Source organism: Myotis yumanensis, unplaced genomic scaffold (genome assembly GCF_028538775.1).
Source record: "Myotis yumanensis isolate MYYU_CA2020_CCGP unplaced genomic scaffold, mMyoYum1.0.hap1 SCAF_8, whole genome shotgun sequence".
Lineage (NCBI taxonomy): Eukaryota > Metazoa > Chordata > Mammalia > Chiroptera > Vespertilionidae > Myotis > Myotis yumanensis.
In genome coordinates, this window is record NW_027223759.1 from 17,974,690 (window position 1) to 17,997,134 (window position 22,445).

Consider the following 22,445-nt stretch of genomic DNA (forward strand, 5'->3'; position numbering starts at 1 on the left):
AGTCAACAGAGCCAAATATCAACAGTTCTTCTTCAAAATAGACTCGCCCAGGCCGAAAACTGACTTCTGCGCATGGACCACGAAGTTTCAATCGCACTGTACGTGTGCCCGCACCTGGTATTTTGTGGAAGAGCCACACTCAAGGGGCCAAAGAACCGCATGTGGCTCGCGAGCTGCAGTTTGCCGACCACAGCTTTAAACCATTTCCAGAACTTGGTATTACCAGGGTTCTTGATTTTTGCCAATCTAATGAGTAAAATGTTGCTATTGGGTCTTAATTTTCATGTTTCTGATTAATAATTAAATTAAACATGTTCTCTTTTGTTTATAAGCAATTTATATGTTAGGTCATAAATTTTGCTCATTTTTTCCATTAGGTTATTGATCTTTTATCTGCAGTGCATTTTAGAAACTAATTTTTGATCAGTTAAATTAATAGTAGATATCTTGCCCCAGATGGTGACTTATGTTTTCTATTTTTATAGTATCTTTTATTGAATAGAAGTTCTTCATTTTGTCACATTTTACAACTAAAATATAATTTTTATTTTTTTAAAAGTAACTCAAAAACTTTTTTCATTGTAATGTGGTTGAGTTTGTCAATAATTTCTTATATGGTAAAATGTACTGATGCTTGAGATTCTATCCTATGTTTGTCTTTTATCAAGTTAGTGTTAATTTTTAAAATCATAAATGAATGGATCATTTTATATTTAAGTGTTAAGATTTTGTTTTATCATGAATTAATATTGAATTCTTTGCTTTGAGATGGTTTTCTCCATTAATATTTTAATGTGGTAAATGGCATAATAGATTTTTGAATGTAAAAATTTTCTTCCATTATTGGGCTAAAATGACCTTATTCATGTGTTACCTGATTTATATATCACTGGATCTAATTCAATGTTATTTTCTGACAATGGTTACTTCTATTTTATGAAGAAATTTGGCATTTAGTTTCCTTTTTTAGTAACTGTCTTTTTATAATTTTGGTATCATTGAATGTGTTGGAGACTATTCCCCTCTTTGTCTCTGCTTTGAAAGAGTTTTTATGTTGTGTAAGACCTATTCCAAAATGTGTGGTTGAAATCTTAAAACTAATAGGAGCTGTTATGCATTTATGGGAAGATTTTATTCTATTGAGGCGGATCTTTAAATATAATTGAACTATACAGGTTATTTTTTCTTCAATCAATTTTTGTTATTAATGAAAATATTTACATGAATATGACAATTGTATCTTAAGTTTCAAATTTATCATAAAGGTATTTGCCATATTTTTATCTTTTAAATTTCTAATAGATGCATAGTTATATATTTTTTTATTTTTTATAATATCAATTTCTCTCCCTCCCTTTTTAGAGTTACCCCACACACCACCTCTTCCAATCCACTTATCTGTCTTCCTGGAGATATATGAATTTATTGGTATTTTTGAAGGTATAAGATATGGGCTTTATGATTCTCTATTATATGCCTATTTTTTCTTTACTTACACATAATATTTTAAATTTTGTTCAGTTTTACGTATTTTAAGATTTCCATTGTTATTTATTCTTTGACCCATGCTTTATTTAGAGAGAATTTTTAGTTGTATATGTGCATGGGTTTGGAGTTACCTTTTTTGGCTGTTATATATTTCTGTTTTGAAATAAATCATAGAGCACATCGTCTGTATGAAATAAAAAATGTTGGGAGTTGCTATGGCAGAGATTTTCTTCCTGCTCTTAAAGCTGATGAACAAATGATAGTTGCATTTATTGTAATCCCTATGAACAATACTGCTTCCTCAGTTAATACAAGCTAAAATAAATTATACATTCATCTTATCAAACATTAAACAACAGTTAAAGCAATATACATTGGTTTACAATTTTCCTTCGTACTGTATCTCAGTTGCCTTGTTGCCTAGCATGTGACATATTTCCCACTGGTATTTGTAATGCATGTCAAAGTGGCAGTGATGTTTATTGCTTTCTCTTGGAACTTAATGTTCATGGTTAGAAAAAACCCTGGATAAATGATGCATTTGATCTGATGATGAAGGATAAGAGCAGTGATATGTACTGTTTGGAATAATCCATCACAAGACACTGTCAGATAATCCCTAGAGTGTGTGCTCATGCTTTCTATGCCTTATTTTTCTTCAGAGACGGATATTACCCATTTTTGAGATGACAAAAAGAGAGCAGAGGAAAATGGGTTGCCATATGAAGCAAAAATAAGTGCATTATCACTCACAAAATGTGTTATTGTAAACTGGTAGGCACATACACACATTTTTATTTTAAAAGAAAAAGGCCAAGAAGGGATTTTACAATTTACACAGCAATGAAAATGTGACTATAGGAATCATGTGAGTTTCTTTAATACTCTTGAAGAAATTAAATGTTTCCCAGGGTAATTCTGTGCAATCATATATTGGATTATTCTTTGTTACATAAGGTTCTCATTCTTTTAATAACCTAGTGCCCTTATAGAGTTTCTAGAAACATTAGATATCTGGTATAGAATGACTTCTAGGTTAATTTTCAAAACTTTTTGTTAGCTTAACTTTTTTTTTTAACAAAAGGAATCATGCTTTTCCATTGGTAATTAAAAAAAATGAAACAATACCTGTAAGCATGCATATTTACACACACATATTCAGAAACACCAGGCTGTTTATTTGGTACATGGGTAGGAAAATCAGAAATGGTACCAGATATCACCGAGTCACTTTCCAATTATGCAATTTTTAATTTCTGTCCCCAAGATACAAGATTTCTATAGGCTGTGCATTTTGCTCTTTGGCTGAGATGGAGTTAATGGTTCCTAGATCAAAGCTGGGCCTCGGTACCATCTGTACCAACCTGGTACAAGCCTGAGGGGGGTCATGATCTCAGAGCCTCAGCCTCCAGAGGTCGATACAACTTCTACAGCAGCAGCCTGTCTATGTTGTCAGCTCAAATTTTCTACGCACTTCCCCTTCCCTGACCCAGCTCTTATCTGTTCGAGGGGGAGCTGTCTTCTAACCAGTTCTTCTTTCACCTAGATGTTGATTCAAACACTAGAGGTAGTCTATATAATTTCTTAGTACATTAATTAACTAGTGAATTTTAAAAATCCAAAATCTTATTTTACATGCTGATATAGAATTTTACTATCTTAAATGTGGTGCTATTCAATCTCCAATTAAAGGAAACAGGGTTCCATGGAGAAATATTTGATGCTTTAGCTGGAGCGGGGAGCATATGTAATGAGCCTGGAATATGTTATAATGTCAGAAAGCAAAAGACAAAAAGATGTGGGCATACCAAAAGGACACAGATCATAGGTGTTAATCTGAAGAAGCTACAAATGACCAAAGCTGTGACAATTTGAGCAAAATAACATCTTACTGTATTGTAACTCCAAATATAAAATATATAGACACGAGTCAATACTGATATAAACAAATATAAACAAATGATTAAGTAAAAGAGAAGGGAAAGATATTCATTATAGAAGGATTCCAAAATAAGAACATTTTCCATGTCATTCAATGCTGTTCCACAATATCATTTTTAGTAATTAGTACACCATTATTTGTGTGTAGCATAATTTATTTGGAACATACATTTTGATGTTTATGTTCTTTTTTTCTCTCCTTAATATAGTAATTATTAGCCACTTAAATCCTTGCATATGTATCTTTAGTCAGTAACCAATTTCTGAGTAAGGGTTTTGTGGTTGTAGCAGCAGAAACTTTGGCAACTTAGTAAACATATAACAGTTAATTGGGAGGCAATAAGAAAATTCACACAAATAAAGAAAAATTTAAGCTTTGGGTCTTAGAAAGGAGAGAAACCGCAGTGTTTTACTCTCGGGATGGATAAGTTGTGTTGTTTCTGTCTTTAGGTCAATTGGCTCAATGTTAACATTGTTGGTAGCTTATCTTGGGTTATCCTTTGGAAGTCAAGGTGCCATGGATGAGTCCAACCAAGACGGCACACTAATACAGAAATAATCCCTCCAAGCACAATATAACTAAACTACTGAAACCAGAATAAGGGGAAATGGATTTGCATTGCAAAAATGAAGGCCTTTGCTTCATTACCATAGCATAGCCTCCTCTAAGTGGATTTAAAAAATATATATATGTATATATTTTTAATTGATTTCAGAGAGGAAGGGAGAGGAAGAGAGAGATAGAAACATCAATGATAAGAGAGAATCATCAAATGGCTGCGTCCTGCATGCCCCACACTGGTGATGGAGCCCACAACCTGGGCAAGTACACTGACTGGAAATGGAACCATGATGGCCTAGTTCACAGGTCTATGCTCAACCACTGAGCCACACCAGCTGGGTCTAAGTGGAATTTTTATGTGCAGCAGTACATTGCAAATTTTACCTGAGGAAAAGGCATACCAGTTATAATTCTAACCATATGATTTCACTCATACATGGGATATAAAACTAAAGGAACAAATGAATAGACAAGAAAAACAAAAACTGACAGAGGCAGACAAAAGTATGATGGAAGATGATTTGACTTTGGGTGGTGAGCACATAATGCAATATACAGATCATGTATCATAGAAATGTACACTTGAAACCTGTACGATCTTATTAACAATGTCACCCCAAGAAAATTAACTAAAAAAAGAAAGTTAAGTTAGAACTGGCGTATATGCATCCTACTTTATTTATTTTTAAAATATATTTTATTGATTTTTTGCAGAGAGGAAGGGAGAGGGATAGAGAGCCAGAAATATTGATGAGAAACATTGATCAGCTGCCTCCTGCACAACCCCCACTGGGGATGTGCTTGCAATTAAGGTACATGTCCTTGACTGGAATCAAACCTGGGACCCTTTAGTCTGTAGGCTGATGCTTTATCCACTGAGCCAAACCAGTCAGGGATGCATCCTACTTTAAAAGGCCACACTGATTGGGATCTTTCTTTTGAGACCATGTTTCTTGAATGAATAGCCATTTTTTCTAATATAAATGGAATTAAAGACTGAATTTCAAATGATTCCTGATTGATTTGTGTCTCCAAAGCAATGGAAGCAAGGACAGTATTGGTACTCTCCAGAGATAATTGCTGTATTAAATTATATGAATATATTTCATGGCATCTCAACTCTAGATGTTAAAACTGAACATCCTATCTGCTTTATAATGATTGTTTAGGAAAGATTGCTCTGGCAAATGGCTATCATTAAAATATACAGTGAAAATTTAATTTCCTTTGCTGAATATAAAATTCGCCTAAGAAATAGTGCATCTTATTTTCTACATAGTGATTTTGAGGGAAATAGTACTGAATGGAGAATAAAATGCCTTGTCTCTTATTATGTAGTTAAATCAAACGAATAACCAAATGCTGACATAGAAAAGCAATGGGATAAAATGTATTGAAGAATAACGATTATTTCATTTAGTTATTTGGGCATTTTTCATTCACATGGAGCTCAATTACATCTCATTGCACCAATTGTTCAGGACAGAAAACAAATCTAAACTCACTTGACTGCATCAAATTGTCTATTTTAATGTGTTCTGCCAAACAAGAAGGTCATCCAGTGTATTTTGGGCCATAGCTGGCAGTCTTTGAGATGTGTATCTAGGCTCTCTTTATAATGCTAGTACTTGTCACTATCTGTGTAATCTGGGACAAGTAATTTAACCTTGGTCTTTTTAAACCAGCTCACCTTTCACTTAGTTACCCTCTCTCCTTTTTCATCAAAGGCAGGTATGCCTTTTATTCCCTATATCCTTTATATCTTATAATTCCTATGTGCTGATGAACTTAGATGTCTGAGAACTAACTTAGTCATTCTCAAAATTACAGTCAGATGTAGCTGAAAGTACATAGATTCATAAGTTCTGGGTTTTAGTCTAGACTCTGGTTTCTCAAAATTGAGAGCATGAGGAATGTCTGTGGCTGGTGGAAGCAGTCAGTGGGTAGGGAGGGAGATGACACTAAGATCCTCACTTTCTTCCAAAAGCAATCACATTTATTTCTAACCTATATGCCAAGCAATATAAATATTGGACATTTAGAAAAATGTGGAGTGCTGTAGATTTCTGATGCTGTAATGTATATATATATATATATATATATATATATATATATATATGAATTGCAAATCTTGCACGAATTTTGGGACACCCTATATATATATACTAGAGGCCCATTGCATGAAGATTTGCACAATAGGCCTTCCTTCCCCTGGCTGCCAGCACTGGTTTTCCTCCAGCACCCGGACCCAGGCCTTTGGTCCGGCCGCAGCAAGGCTTGGCTTCTCCGCTCCGGCTGCAGCGGAGAAGCCAAGCCTCTTCAGCCTTTGCTGGGGCCGGAGCCTTCAGTCTTCGCTCTGTGCCTGTATATGCAAATTAACCCACCATCTTTGTTGGGTTAATTTGCATACTCATCCTGATTGGCTGGTGGGCGTAGCGGAGTGAGACCAATTTACACATTTCTCTTTTATTAGTGTAGATATATAATATTTACAGATAAAATTCATTTTAATATAATTGTACTATTGAGTAATTTTACTTTTATAATGCTATTCAACTTAATGTCTTATCCAGTCAAATGGCTTATAAGTTATCTGTGGCTCAGAAATACTGATTGTATTGCATTGTGTATTGTATTTTTTCATGTTACCCACAACTAGCAAATCTTTATCTGAAATTCGATTTCTTTCCTAATACCATTTAATTCCAATTTAAATACCATTCAGTTCCTTTCCTTTTATGAGAACCTTTGCATTACCCATCATTAGTGACAGCCCTGGGTTAAACCTTTTACATTTCTTAGTTTGCAGGCTTTAATGCTTAAAACAGAGCCTAATACTATGCAAAAATGAAAACTCTCTTAGTTTAAACATCTTGATGAAAGATGTATATGGTTTAGAGTCACAGTACCCATGCCTTGTCTCTTACTAACTTTTGGACCTTGCGCAAATTAATTTCTCTGACTTTTAATTTTATCACCTATAAAATCAAGATTACAATACCCCCTTTAAATAACTTTTATTAGAGAAAAAACATAAAAGGTCTGCATATAATTTAGTCAGGTGTTATTATTAATAAGAATCTTTCTATATTTTTAATTAATTCTTAAAATATATATTTTAATCTTTATTGTTGAAATTATTACAGACATCCCTCTTTTTTACCCCCATTACCCCACTCCATCCGGTTCCTGCCTCACCCTAGGCCTTTGCCACCCTATTGTCTGTGTCCACGGGTAATGCATATATGATCATTGTTTAATCTCTTCCCAATACCCCACCCTCTTCTCTCTGAGAATCATCAGTCTATTCCATTTCCATGCCTCTGATTCTATTTTATTCACCAGTTTATTCTGTTCATTAGATTTATTATTTGTTTATTTTGATTTTTAAATTCAATTGTTGCTAGGTATATATTTGTTGCCATTTTGTTGTTGTTGTTGTTGTTGTTGTTGTTCTTCTTCTTCTTCTTCTTCTTCTTCTTCTTCTTCTTCTTCTTCCTCTTCTTAAAGTATACCCTCAACATTTCATATAATACTGGTTTGGTGGTGATGAACTCTTTTAGCTTTTACTTGTCTGTGAAGCTCTTTATCTGACCTTCAATTCTAAATGATAGCTTTGCTGGGTAGAACAATCTTGGTTGTAGGTACTTGCTATTCATCACTTTGAATATTTCTTCCCACTCCCTTCTGGCCTGCATAGTTTCTGTTGAGAAATCAGCTGATAGTCATGTGGGCATTCCCTTGTAGAAAACCAACTGCTTTTCTCTTGCTGCTTTTAAGATTCTCTCTTTGTGTTTATCCCTTGGAATATTAATTATGATGTGTCTTGGTGTGGTCCTCTTTGGGTTCCTCTTGTTTCGGACTCTTTGTGCTTCCTGGACTTGTAAGTCTATTTCTTTTACAAGGTAGTGGAAGTTTTCTGTCATTTCTTCAAATAGGTTTTCATTATCTGGCGCTCTCTCTTCTTCTGGCACCCCCATAATGTAAATGTTGGTACGTTTGAAGTTGTCCCAGAGGCTCCTTATGCTATCTTCAGATTTTTTAATTCTTTTTGCTCTTCTGGTTGGGTGTTTTTTGCTTCCTCATATTTCAAATCATTAATTTGATTCTCAGAATCCTCTACTGTTGAATCCCTGTATATTATTCTTTATTAAATAACTGTGTGCTTAAATTCTGACTGGTCCTTATCCATTTTTTTCAGAGGTTCCTAGGAGATTCTTGAGTAACCTTATAACTGGTTTTGAACACTATATCCAGTAGTTTGCTTTCTTGCATTTCTTTCACTTGTGATATGTTTCTTTGTCTCAGCATTTTGGTTGATTCGCTGTGTTTGTTTCTAAGTATTGGGAAGAGCTGCTATGTCCCCTTGAGTTGGTAAAGTGGCCTTGTGTAGTGGGTGTCCTATAGCTCCCAGTGGCTCAAACTCCCTAGTCACCTGGGATGGTAGCTGGTAGTTGAGACTTGATTGCTGTTGGTGTCACTGGAAGGAATTGACCTCCAGGCTAATTGGCTATGAGGACCAGTTGCGACTAAAGTGGCAGAGCAGCTATGCAGGAGACACCCCTATGGAGCAGGACTTGCTTCAGTAGGGCATTGGTTTTATGGCTGTATTTACTTCCTGTTTCCTTTGGACATGAGCACAAGCATTATTCCTCAGGAAAAACTTTCCAGGTTCTTTGTGATTCTGTACCTTAGAGAACCTAGACCCTGGTTTCTTTTCTCCTTAGAACGTTATCTTAGTTTATATTTCTACATTTATTAGTACCACTTGTGATTAATGTCTCTTCAAATATTGTTCCTTCACCACTTTTTCTCTATTCCTACTTAGGACTCCAATTTATGATTTTGTAGGTATTTTCCCCTTTTATTACCTTATGTATTATCTTTTATTACCTTATGTCATTCACACACACACACACACACACACACACGACTATGATTCCCTAGAACTTGAGATTAGTTGGTCTGTATTCTAGAACAAGCCTAATTATTGTTTCATAATAAGTCCATATCAGGGACTATATATATATATATAGATATACTCTCCCTATGTCAGTCAGGTTGTTTATTTTGGATCAGTCTTCCAGTTCAGAAATGAACATCTGTGACTGATTTTTTCCATTATCTCCATTCCCTGTGGGTAAGTTTCTAATGTTCATCATTTTGCTTGGGTTTTGGTGACATCTTGAATTTCATATGCTTGTTTTTATTTGTTTTATCTTTGATTTTGAGTACTAATGTTTCTTTTAAAAATTAGAAGTCTAACTTGAGGCCTAAGAGTGATAATATCTTCTTTCAAAGGGGGTTTATGCTGACATTCTGGAGGCAGCTGTACTATAAGTACCATCACCTATCTACTGCATATCACTTTATCCCATTCATGATTTAGATGACTCTAACTTTAGCTTTGGAAAGTCAAGTCTACTTCTATTTCACTCACATTTCCCAGATTCTCAGTCCAAGCCCGGCGTATGTACCAGAACTCACCCTTTGCCTGGGCACTGAGCTCTAATTCCACTCCTCCTTGTTTCAGTTTTGTAGCCGCCCCTTTCAGAATTGTGTCTGACAGCTGCCAAAGCTTCAGGAGAAAATGAGCTCCAAGTCAGGCTTACCTCCCTGTGTGGCCCCCTGCTCTTGGGCCATGGCTCCATTATTATCCACTATAGTGTTAATTTCTTTGATACTTTCAAACACATTTTAAAAAGATATATTTGACCATATTTTCCAGGTGGTTTTAGCTGGAGGGTTGTTTCACATAATCTCATTCATCAGTACTGAAGTCTCTTCTGCTTTGAGGAGAAATATTTATAAGCTTAAATTCTTATGTATGTGTAGGATGTACCACCATTGAATAATTTAAGATAGTATGTTTTTGTTGAAATGTATATTTTAAATCACATGTTTGCCCAGAAACTTCAGTGCCTCTATTGTTTTAAAAGTTCAATTGTTTTTTCTGGTGTTCCTGCTCCTTCGTGGTCTTCTGCCACTCATCTTCCCAGCCTTACCTTCTCATGCCCTCTGTTTATTCGTTTTCACTTGCATTCACAACTCTGTGTGCCTCTAAAAATACCTGCATTATCAGGTTTTGATTTTCCCAAAGTCCACATTCTTTTTTTTAGATTAATGCATGTTATTTGCTTCTCTTTTTTTTCAAATGCCATTTTCTATCCACAAGACTGTGATTCTCTAGAGCTTGAGATTAATTGATCTATATTGCTAGAACAAGCCTAATTATTGTGTCATGATAGTTCCATATCTGGAACCCTGCTCTTTCCCAGTTGTCTCACTCTGCTGAAAATTATCTGGCTGTCGATAAATGTGCTTTACTCCCTTGTATGTGCCCACTAATGTTGCAGGGTCACTAAAACTGGAATTAAGCAAACTTTTTCAAGTGATTAAGTTCATTTTGACAAGAAGACCAATGTTTAAAATCACTGAAACAGAGGTTATCTCAAATTATTGTTGCATAATCTTTGGTTTTGTTATGAACACATAGTAAATTTGGCATATATGTACATAACTAGAAGTTAAAAGATAAAATTTGAATCATAATCTCTGAAAGGCTTTACTAAAATATAAATGTATAATGGCTTAGGAAAACATATTTGCATAATGTTACCATTAGTCATTGTAAATCAGTAGATGCATTTTTAGAGTCACTAAATCTTTAACACTCATTATCATTCCATAGTGCAAAATTGAGTAGTGCTTCCTGCCAGTCGCATGTAGGATTTACCTCCTCATGACTGAATTAGGGAAATGAAATTCCTAGGTAAGTCTATGCACAACAGTATAAATTATAGTTACTTTTATACCATTTCTGCCTCAGATGAATATATTGACTCTGTTCCATGAATAACATATGGACAACACAGCGACATTTGAGAAGCCCATTTGTTTACTAACTAGGCATTTATAGAGTGTCTATTATGTATAAGATGCTATGCTAGAGAGACAAAAGTGAATAATATGCTATATTTGTCTTCTACTATCTAATAGTGGAAGGGGAGGACTATGTATTGACAATTCTGATATTCTGTAATATATACAGTTTTCATTAATAATGGTGGCTCAACAAAAGATGTAATGTGACATGGCTTTATATTTAGGAAGCAGTGGGAGATGAAGTTAAAGAGAGAGCCTGGGGTCATTCCCATGGCTGGTCTTGTATCATAGGAGTTTAAACTTTACCCTGTTGACAGTAGGGAGTCATTTAATGGTGTTACATAGAAGAATGACACATGATTAGATATGTCTTTTAGTAATGTGGGAGATTCCTTAAGCAAGGAGACATGTTGAAGTCTATAGCAACCTTTTGTGGGAAATGATAGAAACCTATACTAAGATAGGAACAAGAATATACATAGGGAACAATGAATTTAAAAAAATATGGTTCAACAAATACTATGATGCCAAATTTCAGGCTTGCAAGTAAAAAGTAGTGCCATTAATCAAGATCATTATTTCAAAAAGTGAAACTTATTTGGGTGAAAGAAAAATATTCTCTGTTAGACAGGGAATATCTTCCATATCCCTGTATTCCCAGGCATCTAGCATACCACTTGCATATTACTACGTTATTATGAATGAATTAATATAAATCATGCGATTATTCTGTAAATTTATATTTATTTCCACTTTGTGAATGGGGGGGGAGGAAGCTGAGATTAATTGTTACTATCCATTTATTTTTCTTAATTCTCTTAGGAAACTTCAATTAAACCAATAGTTTCAAATAATCCCAACTAAAAATCTTTAGCAAGTTATAAATCAAGGGTAGGGATAGAAAGTTGATAATCTAGAACTGTGTTTTGTTTGACCCTCCTACTGTTGACATTTCTCAAGATTAAATAATTATTCTATAAGTTTATCAACATTTATAATCCATTATAATTCACCTAAAATGCATTCTTCTCCTTTCTTTTTTTGAACGACACTGAACTCCTTTTTGTTGGAGCATGCCATGTTTCCTCCCTCCTCTGGGTCTGTGATCTATAAGCTACTTGTGGGCCAGAATGTCTGTTTTTGTTTGCTTGCTGGTGTATCAGGCAGTTGGTATAGTACATGGGAAATTAATATTATCAATAGATATTTGTTGAATGACTCAATGAAAAGTCCCAATATTTGGCTCCTTTAAAAAAAAAGTGCTATCTTGCCTGGCCAGTGTTGCTCAGTTGTTGAGCACCATGAACCAGGAAGTCATGGTTTGATTCCTGGTCAGAGCACATGCCCAGGTTGTGGGCAGTGTGGGGTATACAGGAGATAGCCAATGATTCTCTCTCATCATTGATGTTTCTGTCTTTCTCCCTTCTTCTCTGAAATAAATAAAAAATATAAAAAAGAACTACCTTTTACATTCACCCTATATTCTTTCCATTGATTGGAATTTAGTGTCAACTGCAATTTAAGCAAGATGCAGATGGATTCCTCAGCCTCTGCAGTCATCACCACCCGAGTTGTCTTCACAGTACTAGGCACGTGCATTGGAATTAACCTTCATATTTCTGCTTTTATTTTTCTTATAGAAAAGTTCATTATCTATCATGTTCATGTCTTTACCTAAAGGAAGACTATGGGATCAAGAAGGAGCACAAAAGTTATATGTTTACTAAAAAAAAGGAGATAAGCTTATTTCTATGTATCTATGAAGTATGCATTTTATCTATATATTAACTATATAAAATTTATATCTGTCAGTGCCCACCTAATTAACTCATTCCAATTATCTTCCTGATACCTCACTTTTGAATGTCTGACCCTGCTCTACATAGTCACAATTGCATCCTTCTTTAAAACTCAAAGGTAAGAAGGATCATTGAAGCATGTATTAACAAAAAGAAGAGGAATATTACAGAAGATGATATTAATAGCATGTAACTTGAGTCACCCACAGAAGAAGTTAGTTATTTTGCTGTGGAGCCTCATGACATTTTAAGTCACCAAGCCACGAGCAGATCATGCTCATAAATGACCATCGACAGTGAAACTTCAGGTAGCTAAGATGGGATCACTTTAGGCATAGGCTTGCATTTCTCTTTGGACACACAAAGCAAACAGATGCCAGGGCAGAAGAATTAGGTATATCGCCTTAGACACTGATGCAAATGTTATCCTTGCTACAACACAGTTTTGTATTGTCATTGAGGAATGGAAGCAGATAAAACCAGTGAGGAGAGATAGCAATAATTATCCATACTTTGGCCCTGGCCCACTTAGCTCAGTGGTTAGAGTGTTGGCCCACAGACTGAAGGCTCATGGGTTTGTTCCCAGTGAAGGGCATGTACCTTGGTTGCAGGCTCAATCCCCGGCCTCTGTCAGGGGCCGTGTAGGACATAACCAATTGATGTGTCTCTCTCACATTAATGTTTCTCTTTCTCTCTCTTCCCCTCCCTTCCACTCTCTCTAAAAGTCAAGGGCAAAATATCCTTGGGTAAGGATTAACCAAACCCCCCCCCCCAACAAAACACCAATAATTATTCGTACTTTCTAAGCACAAAACTAATCAGAAAATCCTTGACATTTCCTGAGTAATGCCATAACTCAAATAGATAAAAGTAGGAATTGCTGATTTAGTAAATATGCTGAAAACAAGGCGCCTAGCTACAAAAGCTGCTCCATTATTGACTCTTGAATTAAGCATTGTGTGGTGCTGCTTCAGTAGCTGACACTGACAGGAATGGTCTCTGGTTTCATCATTATGGTGCAATTTTCTGACCCTTCATATACTTTCTGCTACCTGTCTCTTCATTTCATTCACCCTCTCCCTGAATATTTTTGAGGTTGCAACACTTTTATGTGATTGTAATAGTGTGAACAAAAGTTATGATTTATTGTATAGCATTATTTTACACCATGTACAGTGATGTAATTGATGTAATTGATATAATATATAATTGATACTTTTTAGATATTTGCATTATTTCATAATCAACTTTATCTATACTTAAAATTGGATGACTTAATTTTTATTAAATTATGCTGATTAATTTAACAGTATTAAACTCAGGATAAGATAGCTGAGCTAAGTGTTGCGATTTCAATTACAAAAATGCATGCTTATTCTTAATTTTGGAAGCCCGCCAACTAGAGAATATATTAAGCAGGGAGTGCAACTAGACAAGTCATCAATTCAGCAATTTCTAGCTGGCCAGATATATCTTCAGGCAAATTTAACCTTTGTAAGACTTATTCTTGGTCTCTACTTCATAGAGTTCACATTGTTGTTTATTTTAAGTGAAAAATCATTGTGTGAGAGATATAATCCAAATATCATTGAAATTTCTATACCTATCAATTTTAGTTTATGTGCTGCTAAGTGAGGATACTTAATAAAGACTTAGAAAGCATTCATTTTCAAATAAGCTGCTAGTGGAGAATTGCCTTACTTTATAAACCTAGATTGTTTTTCACTGGCAAATGTCCAATTCATTGACTTTTGTTATGTTTCAATTAATTGCTTACATTTTTGTGTCAAATAGAATTTAAAAAGATAACCATTTTCTTCCAATAGTGAACTGACCTGCTTTAAAACCATTGGGAAAATAAGCAGCTATTTGTTAATAGCTATGCATAAGCAATAACTGGATACTGTATGAGTGACCCCATGACCTCCTTGAACCTTGCTTGGATTTTATTAGCATTTAGTCTCCTGGGCATTATGGGAGCCACTAGAGGATGACTTCCAGGGAAATTGAAGGCTACGCAACCCAGCTGTGCTTGAAACTGCAGAAATGAATACAAAATAAAATAAAATGCATACAGAGTTACTATTAGTATTCTGACACTTTCTTCTGGTTTCATATAGATATATAGATGGATAGATAGATATAGATATAGATATAGATATAGATATAGATAGATATAGATATAGATGATAAACTGTACATGCATTCTCTATATTATATGGATACTTTACTGTATCTGTACTTCTTTGTGAATATAAGTCATAGCTAAATAGCATCTCATTACCTGGATGCATGGTGTTCTATAATTCAGTTAATCATTTTTATTGGAATTTAGGTGTTTGAAGTACTTTACTATCTATAATAATAAAAACATAATATGCTAATTAGACCTGACAGCTGAACAACCTTCCTGACGTCCTTCCAGATGAAGCTGCCATGGCAGGGGCTGAGGTAGAGGCGGTTAGGGGCAAACAGGCAGGCGAGCAGTTAGGGGCAATGAGGCAGGCAGGCAAGTGGTTAGGGGTGATCACGCAGGCAGGCAGAGTGGTTAGGGGCGATGAGGCAGGCAGGTGAGCGGTTAGGAGCCAGCAGTGCCAGATTGTGAGAGGGATGTCTGACTGACATTTTAGGCCCGATCCCACAGGGATCCCTGCGGGATTGGGCCTAAACCAGCAGTCAGACATCCCCTGAGGGGTCCCGGATTGCGAAAGGGTGCAGGCTGGGCTGAGGGATTCCTCTCCCCCATGCACAAATTTTGTGCACCAGGCCTCTAGTAATAAATAACGGTCCATAGATATACATGCATCCAAGCAAATTGGTCTGAATATTTTCTTAGAACACATTTTTAGAAATAGACTTATTGATAGAAGGTATTTAGTCATTTTTTAATGTTTGGTACATATACCCAAATTATTTATCAAATTTCAGATCAATTTGTATTACCAGTTGCAGTGTGTGAGAGTACCTATATCAGTGCCTCTCAACAATTTTGTCATTTAAAAATATAGTTACCAATTTTCAAAAGAATAATATGTATTTTGTTATTTTAATTTGTATTCATTAATTATTAGTAATATTATATTTTTATGTATTTACTGACTACTTTATGAGTTACTTATAGATCCATAATCTCAGTGTCTTTTCTTCTAAAGAGTTAATTTTTTGTGATTTATTTTAAAAATATCTTTATATGTAAATATATTATTACTTTAACATCAACATTTTCTGGGTATTTTTTCTTTTATTTCATTTTGTCAGTTTAAAAAATATTTACCTAATATTATGCTTAGAAATGGCTTCCATATTTCAAGGTCATATAAATATTTACTTATATTTGCTTTTTAGCTCTTTTCTGATATTCTTTTTTTTTAAATAGAACTCTAACTCATCTGTAATTAATTTGGGAGTAGGATAAGATGCAGTAGTCTACCTTTTCTTCTCAAACAGTTAAACCAATTTTCACAACTTTTATTGAATAATTCATATTGAGACTTCTGGAGTCTTTAGTCATAAAAAATGTGGACTTAGCCTGGCTGGTGTGGCTCAGTGGTTGAGTGTTGATCTATGAATCAGGGGGTCATGGTTCCCGGTCAGGGCACATGCCAGAGTTGCGGGCTTGATCCCCAGTGTGGGGCATGCAGGAGGCAGCCGATCAATTCATTCTCATAATTGATGTCTCTCTCTCTCTCTCCTTCTCTCTTCCTCTCTGAAATCAATAAAAATATATTTTAAAAAAATGTAGACTTACACCTCTAAGGAAGCCAGCAACATGCGATCACACAGGAGACAGACATATGTTAACAATCTTCTAAGGGAAGTTATACACTTACTCTTCATTCCCTATGTTTTTAAGTCAAGCACATTTTTTATGTCTGCTCTATTGGTTAATGGAACAAGTAAGCAGGTTAGTCTAGAAATACACTCTAAATATATAATGAACTAGAGGATTTCCAAGTGATAGTTTATTGAGTGTACATTTTATTTTGTTTGTATGCTTTAGCCTACTTTGATATGGGTCAAAGAATGACTCAGTGATAACTCTAGAATGCATTAAAACTACTTTGCTTGATATACTCATATAAGAGTAGAAACTTTAAAGAGTAATTAGATACTCTAGGTGTATTATATCAAAAAATTCTTAAATGCATGTGGAAACAGCATTTTTCAAGTGTAATTCTTCTCAAGGCAACAAAGGTCACAGTAATGCAAATAAATGTAAAGGTCAAGAAACTGAACAAATACATAAGGAAGGAAGGAAGACTTTCCGGACTCACTCACATTTTCATACTTAGACTGTGAATATCAGTTAGCTCAATCAAGTCTTGCTGATAATGTCAGCTGCCAGTCATTCCCTGGTAGTGATGCATGAAGTTCATCAGCAGGCAATGGACCACTGGAGCGATGAGTGAAATAATGAGGGCATAGGAGCCAGAACAAAACTCCTCTATTTCTGTTCATTTCCTCTTCACAGGAGAATTTAAGACAAGAAGAGAAAAACCACATTAAAATTTGTTTTAATGTAGTTATCTAATTCAGTATCTAAAAAATTCATCTGTTAGCCTTATACTTTTAAAAATTAATGTAAATGACCAATGATTAATCATTATTTTACAACTGTATAGGCCAGTAAAACCAGTATTAGCTGCTGCAAGAATAAAGCCCCCAAATCCCAAGTGCTTTTGCAGCAAAAGTTCCTTCTTCACTTGGTGGAGGTGTGACTCCTCTGTGCGGCTCTCTTCTATGTAGTGACTCAGGGATATGGGCAGCCACTCTAGCTGTGCCGTCAGGACACAGTTCTTTACAGTCACTATGGTGGAGGAAGAGCAATGGTGAACAGTGTTGGGATGTTTAAGGTTAGTAAGTGGCTTACATCATTTCTATTCAGATCCTGCTTTTAGAACCTAATCCCTTTAACTCAATTTAACTGCAAGAAAGATTAGGAAATGTAGAAGAGGTCCCAATAGTCTCTGTGACACCTAACAGAGATTGTCATTTAAATCTAGGCTTTTACCTGTATCATATCTAGTTAAGCCATGGTTTAAAAACACTAGGTGCAAATTGACAGCATTTAATATGTTCAGGGCTAATTTCCTTACATACATTACTTTATTTGAAAACTTAAGTAAAATAATGCATACATTTGGTAAACTATTAAGAGATAAGGGAAGGTATAATATAAAAAGTAATTAATTCTCTTCCCTTTGGTCAGATAATTTTCTACATCCATTGGTGACCACTCTTAACATTTGCTCTCTTTTTCTATATCAGTGCCTCACCCTCACAAATTATTACTTAATTGGTCAGAGTTACAAAACACTGACCTATCACAGCATATTACTGAGAGCTTAGCTTTGTTCTCCAATTGTACCTTGTCAATACAAAGAAATGGTAATGATTATGTAGTTTGAAAGAATTGTTTACCATTTATTTTTCTTCCTCTATTCACTATGCATTCCCTTATTTATTTGTAACATATTGATCTCACTGATCCTGCCTGCCATTTCTTGGCTCTGTCTCCTGGAATGTTTCAGTTTATAGGCTGGGTGATTTTATAAGAGGTTTTATGTTTTGCCTCTGTAAGTACATCTGTGTTTAGATAGGATTACTGTTAGTAAGCCTTTGCTGATCTTGTAAATTATCTTTTAAATAGTTGTTCAGTTATCATTATATTTTCCTACATTTTTATTTCTGACACTAAATAGATTGTAGTTGATTAGGTTTTATTAAACCTAGTTGATTAGACTTTATTAAATGTATTATTGTATAAGTTTTATATAATGATTGGTTTAATAGTGCTTGTAGAAATTGCTGTAGGTAATACGCTTATGGTTCTAGATATTTCCATGGAGTCAAAAATTGTATAAGACTGGATTCTGAGCCTCCTTTCTATATTTTCCAACATCATTATTTAGCCTCCCTCCATTTCCAACCCAAGCTACATTATTAAGTGAAGTATGATCACAACAATAGAAAAATGGGCAAAAGGCACATATATGCAATTCAGAAAAATGAAGTACAAAAAGAAACAAGAAATACAAAAATAGTTTAACCTAATTAGTTAATTTAAGAAACATAAATGAATACAGTTTTATATATGAACTAGCAACAATTTTTCCATAGAATTCTTACCTTAAAGATGTGATTTTAGTTGATTATTTTTATTGTCTATACTGTTCTCATGCTAGTATGCAAACAGGTTAATAATGTGAAAATGCAGTGATATGATGCTAAATGAAAACTGGAGGGTGGATCATAGAGCATGATCTCAATTCTGTAAAAATTGACAAAAGAGGCAGATAAATTATTAAGCAAAAGTGTTATTAGTAATTACATCTGGATGGAAAGTACAAGGTTGCTTTTAATTTTCTTCTTGGTAGTGTCATGAAATGCATGAAATTTCTATATGAATATTTATTATATATGTTAATCTGAAAAATACTTATAAACTTTTCTAGCTCTGAGCATATATTAAAGGATCTAATGCAATCTCTATGAGGGCAAGTGATTTTATCTGCTTGGTTCATTGGAGGATTCCCAATGCCTAGAGTAATGGTCCGATAAAGTACCACTTTTAAATATTTTTTCAATAAATAAATGAGTGCACAAAGGAATGATATGCCTCTCTCTCTAAAGGCAATTTTAAGCCTTAAATGTAAGAGAATTGAGTATTTTCTTTTCCTGTAGAGATGAGCAATTAACTTATCCTTCATTAAGTGTTAATTAAGTGCCTATTTATAGTACGCCTTCTTAACACTGAGGAGAGATTATCTTTGATCTCCAGTTAGAGTTTGCTTTATGGAGAGGGAGTTGACCAATACATAGCACACGTGGATTCTAATGAATGTGAGACTTGAAATAATTGTGACAGAAACCTTTTACCTTCAGTAAGTGCCTTTAAGTTAACCCTGTGTCCTCAGATTTAAGAGAAGAGAATCATGATTTGTCAATTAGAAAATGGTATTATTTTGTTACTCAATGAAAGTGTTTTTAGTTTACCACTTATAGAGTACAAATGGAATATAAGAATAATCACAGATTTTTCTAACATTCTATTGGGAATGGAAACTTACTGAAAAAGGATGATTGAATACTATAAGACAACACTATATTGTGCTTCTTGGAATTCAATACAGGAATGTTTTAAAACAATTTTTATGACATAGCATTCAGTTTAGACTTATGCAAATAGATATGTGTCTTTAAAAATGTATCTGTTTTGCATAGTTTCTCAAAGCTAAAAGAGGAAATGAAGGACTTAAGGTAAATCCTGAGGGAATATATTGGTAATGTTATGTTGTAATTTAATATTAAATAAGACAATATTAATGTGTACAGTGATATGGTTATTTTACACCTAACTCTTGCTTTATTTTTTCTCTAGGATTCAGAATTTCCCACAGATATGCAACCAAGTCCAGACCTGTGTTTGCCTACAGGAAATGATTCTCCTGCAAAATTCGACTACCAGCTGAGTACCATATTTAGACTGCATGATCTTCCAGTGAGCTGGTAGGATTCTTGACGTTTTATTAACGCCTTTGAGACTTTATTGTCATGTTGAAATTGTGGTGCTCTTGTAGCCGTTTTTGGTTGAAGCAATTGGCTCTAAGCCTGTTTCCAGAATGAGTATCATAATAGTGAAAGAATCTGCTTTTAGCTGTTGCAAAAGCCTTAAGACTAACTGGGTTAGGCATTTGGTGGTGAACCAACTTAAGTGCTCTACTGTGAGCATTTATTGTAGAGATTGCAGTTATGGCTTAAATTAAGGCACAAGTTGTTTCTAGAGAGGTTTGTAGGATTTACTATGAAGGTAGGATCTCAGCAACTATGTAATTCATTTGTTAATTTTACTTAAAATTTTGCCTATATATATATTTTATCATTAACAAATCATTTGTTTTATTTGTTTTAAAGACCTTAGTTTTGTGAGCCATAGTCACAGTCATTTAAAGACAATACTTGGTATTTATTTAAAATGATGTTATTTTATGCCCTAGCTGGGTTGGCTCAGTGGCTAGAGCGTTGGACTGTGGACTTAAGCATCCTGGTTTAGATTCAGGTCAAGGGCACATGCCCAGGTTGAGGGATCGATCCCCAGTAGGGGATGTGCAGGAGACAGCTGATCAATAATTTTCTCTCATCATTGATGTTTCTATCTCTCTCTCCCTCTTCCTTCCACTCTGAAGTCAATAAAAAATCATTTAAAAAATTTTATGAATCTGCATATTTATATTCATACAAAACATTTTAAATTTTGAAAAATATCTTATGATTATTTAGCGTTTTGAGAAAAATGTTTCTGTGGAGAATCTATAAATACACATTCTATCATATAGTTCTGTGGCACATTAAAATATCAGTGGTCAGCTTTTGTAGATTATCTTGGATATATGATTTTGATTATGGTTTAGGTAAGTAATATTACTTTCTTGAATTTGTTCATATAATCCCAAATTTATGTCATCAATCTTCAAGAAATGTAAGATTTGTATTTGTACAAAAATGTATGGCAAACATTATTAATTGCTTCTGTTATGCTTAATTGAGGACAAGTGTCTCAGAATAGGATGTAAACATACTGTAATACCTTACATACATTTACCTGTGGTATTTTTGTTTTTCATTTACAAAGTTTCCTCTGCTCTTGATGGCTATGTGTAATCTACTCTCTAAACACTGTTTGATTTTTCCATATAGCAAGAATATTGTCTATGGTACCTTACTTCAGAGCATGGCAGATATGACCTTATCTGCCACAGTCAACACCAGTAAGTTAATGAATTGAAAAGTTCTGTTAGTAAAGAGAGCCATAAAGATGGATGCCTTCACACCTTTGTATTCTATTTCGACTTATCAGTATATTTGCATTCCCGTGCCAGTCTTTTGATATAAGGCCATGGACTTTTCTTTAAGTAAATGTTGATGGGAATTCCACATCATATTTCTTGCACAAACTATACCAGTAGCATGACCTAAAATTTCAATTTTGTGGCTTCTTTAATCCGAAGCAGAAACTTTAGTCACTCAGCAGATGATCTTCCTACCTTTCCATGGCATTACTTTAATTTTCACTAACAGCAATTTTCCTTGTTGCAATCATATTTCATCACCTTGACTAGTCTTAAATTACAATGCAATATCAAGCACATCTGGCTTATAGGAGACTTAGGAACAAGCTCCTTTGACTCCTTGTAGTCCTGGACCTTGGCTAGAGGGAGGAGCCTGTGTGGTCTAGTTGGCTGTCCTCTGAGAGCTCTGAGCAGTTGTGGTGCAGTGAGCACAGCTAGTGTATTTTACTGACAGAATGAAAAAGTTTGGCCAATCCAACAATTAAGTGAAGGAAAAAGCTTGTATTAAATGACAATGTGGAGAAGAGAAAGAAGGAAACATGTAACTCTTGGTCAGCGACAAAATCTGGATTTTAGATTAATTCATTGTTAGCCTTTGGAAATACAGTTGCTCTGATAACTACTACTGCAACCCATGCAATAATTTATCTGCCACATCTTCACTAGTTAGCCCATTAGGAGAGAAGGCTCTGGTATTATGAGTTAGGCAGTAACAAAACCCTTTTACTCTGCTCTGAAACTAGTCTTGTCAGTCATTTGCCACTTTTGTGCCTGCCACCGTGGTCACTTACCTGTCAGATCTCATTTTCTTCGCCTTTCAGCTGCAGTCAGCACAAAAACTGCAGTCAGCCACTTCTGTTTTCCTAACTGACCCATTATTTGGAGGGTCCTGTCTTCCTGCTGACTCCCAGACTGCCCTGC

General features: G+C 34.8%; 1 protein-coding gene across 1 annotated transcript in view; it reads left to right on the forward strand.

Moving 5' to 3' along the window:
- SPAG16 (sperm associated antigen 16) overlaps nt 1–22,445 on the forward strand; it is a 612,125-nt gene that overhangs the window by 53,880 nt on the left and 535,800 nt on the right. The window contains exon 10 of the mRNA XM_070423299.1: nt 20,057–20,184. Coding sequence (XP_070279400.1) covers nt 20,057–20,184 — 128 coding nt within the window. The remainder of the gene's footprint in view (nt 1–20,056; nt 20,185–22,445) is intronic.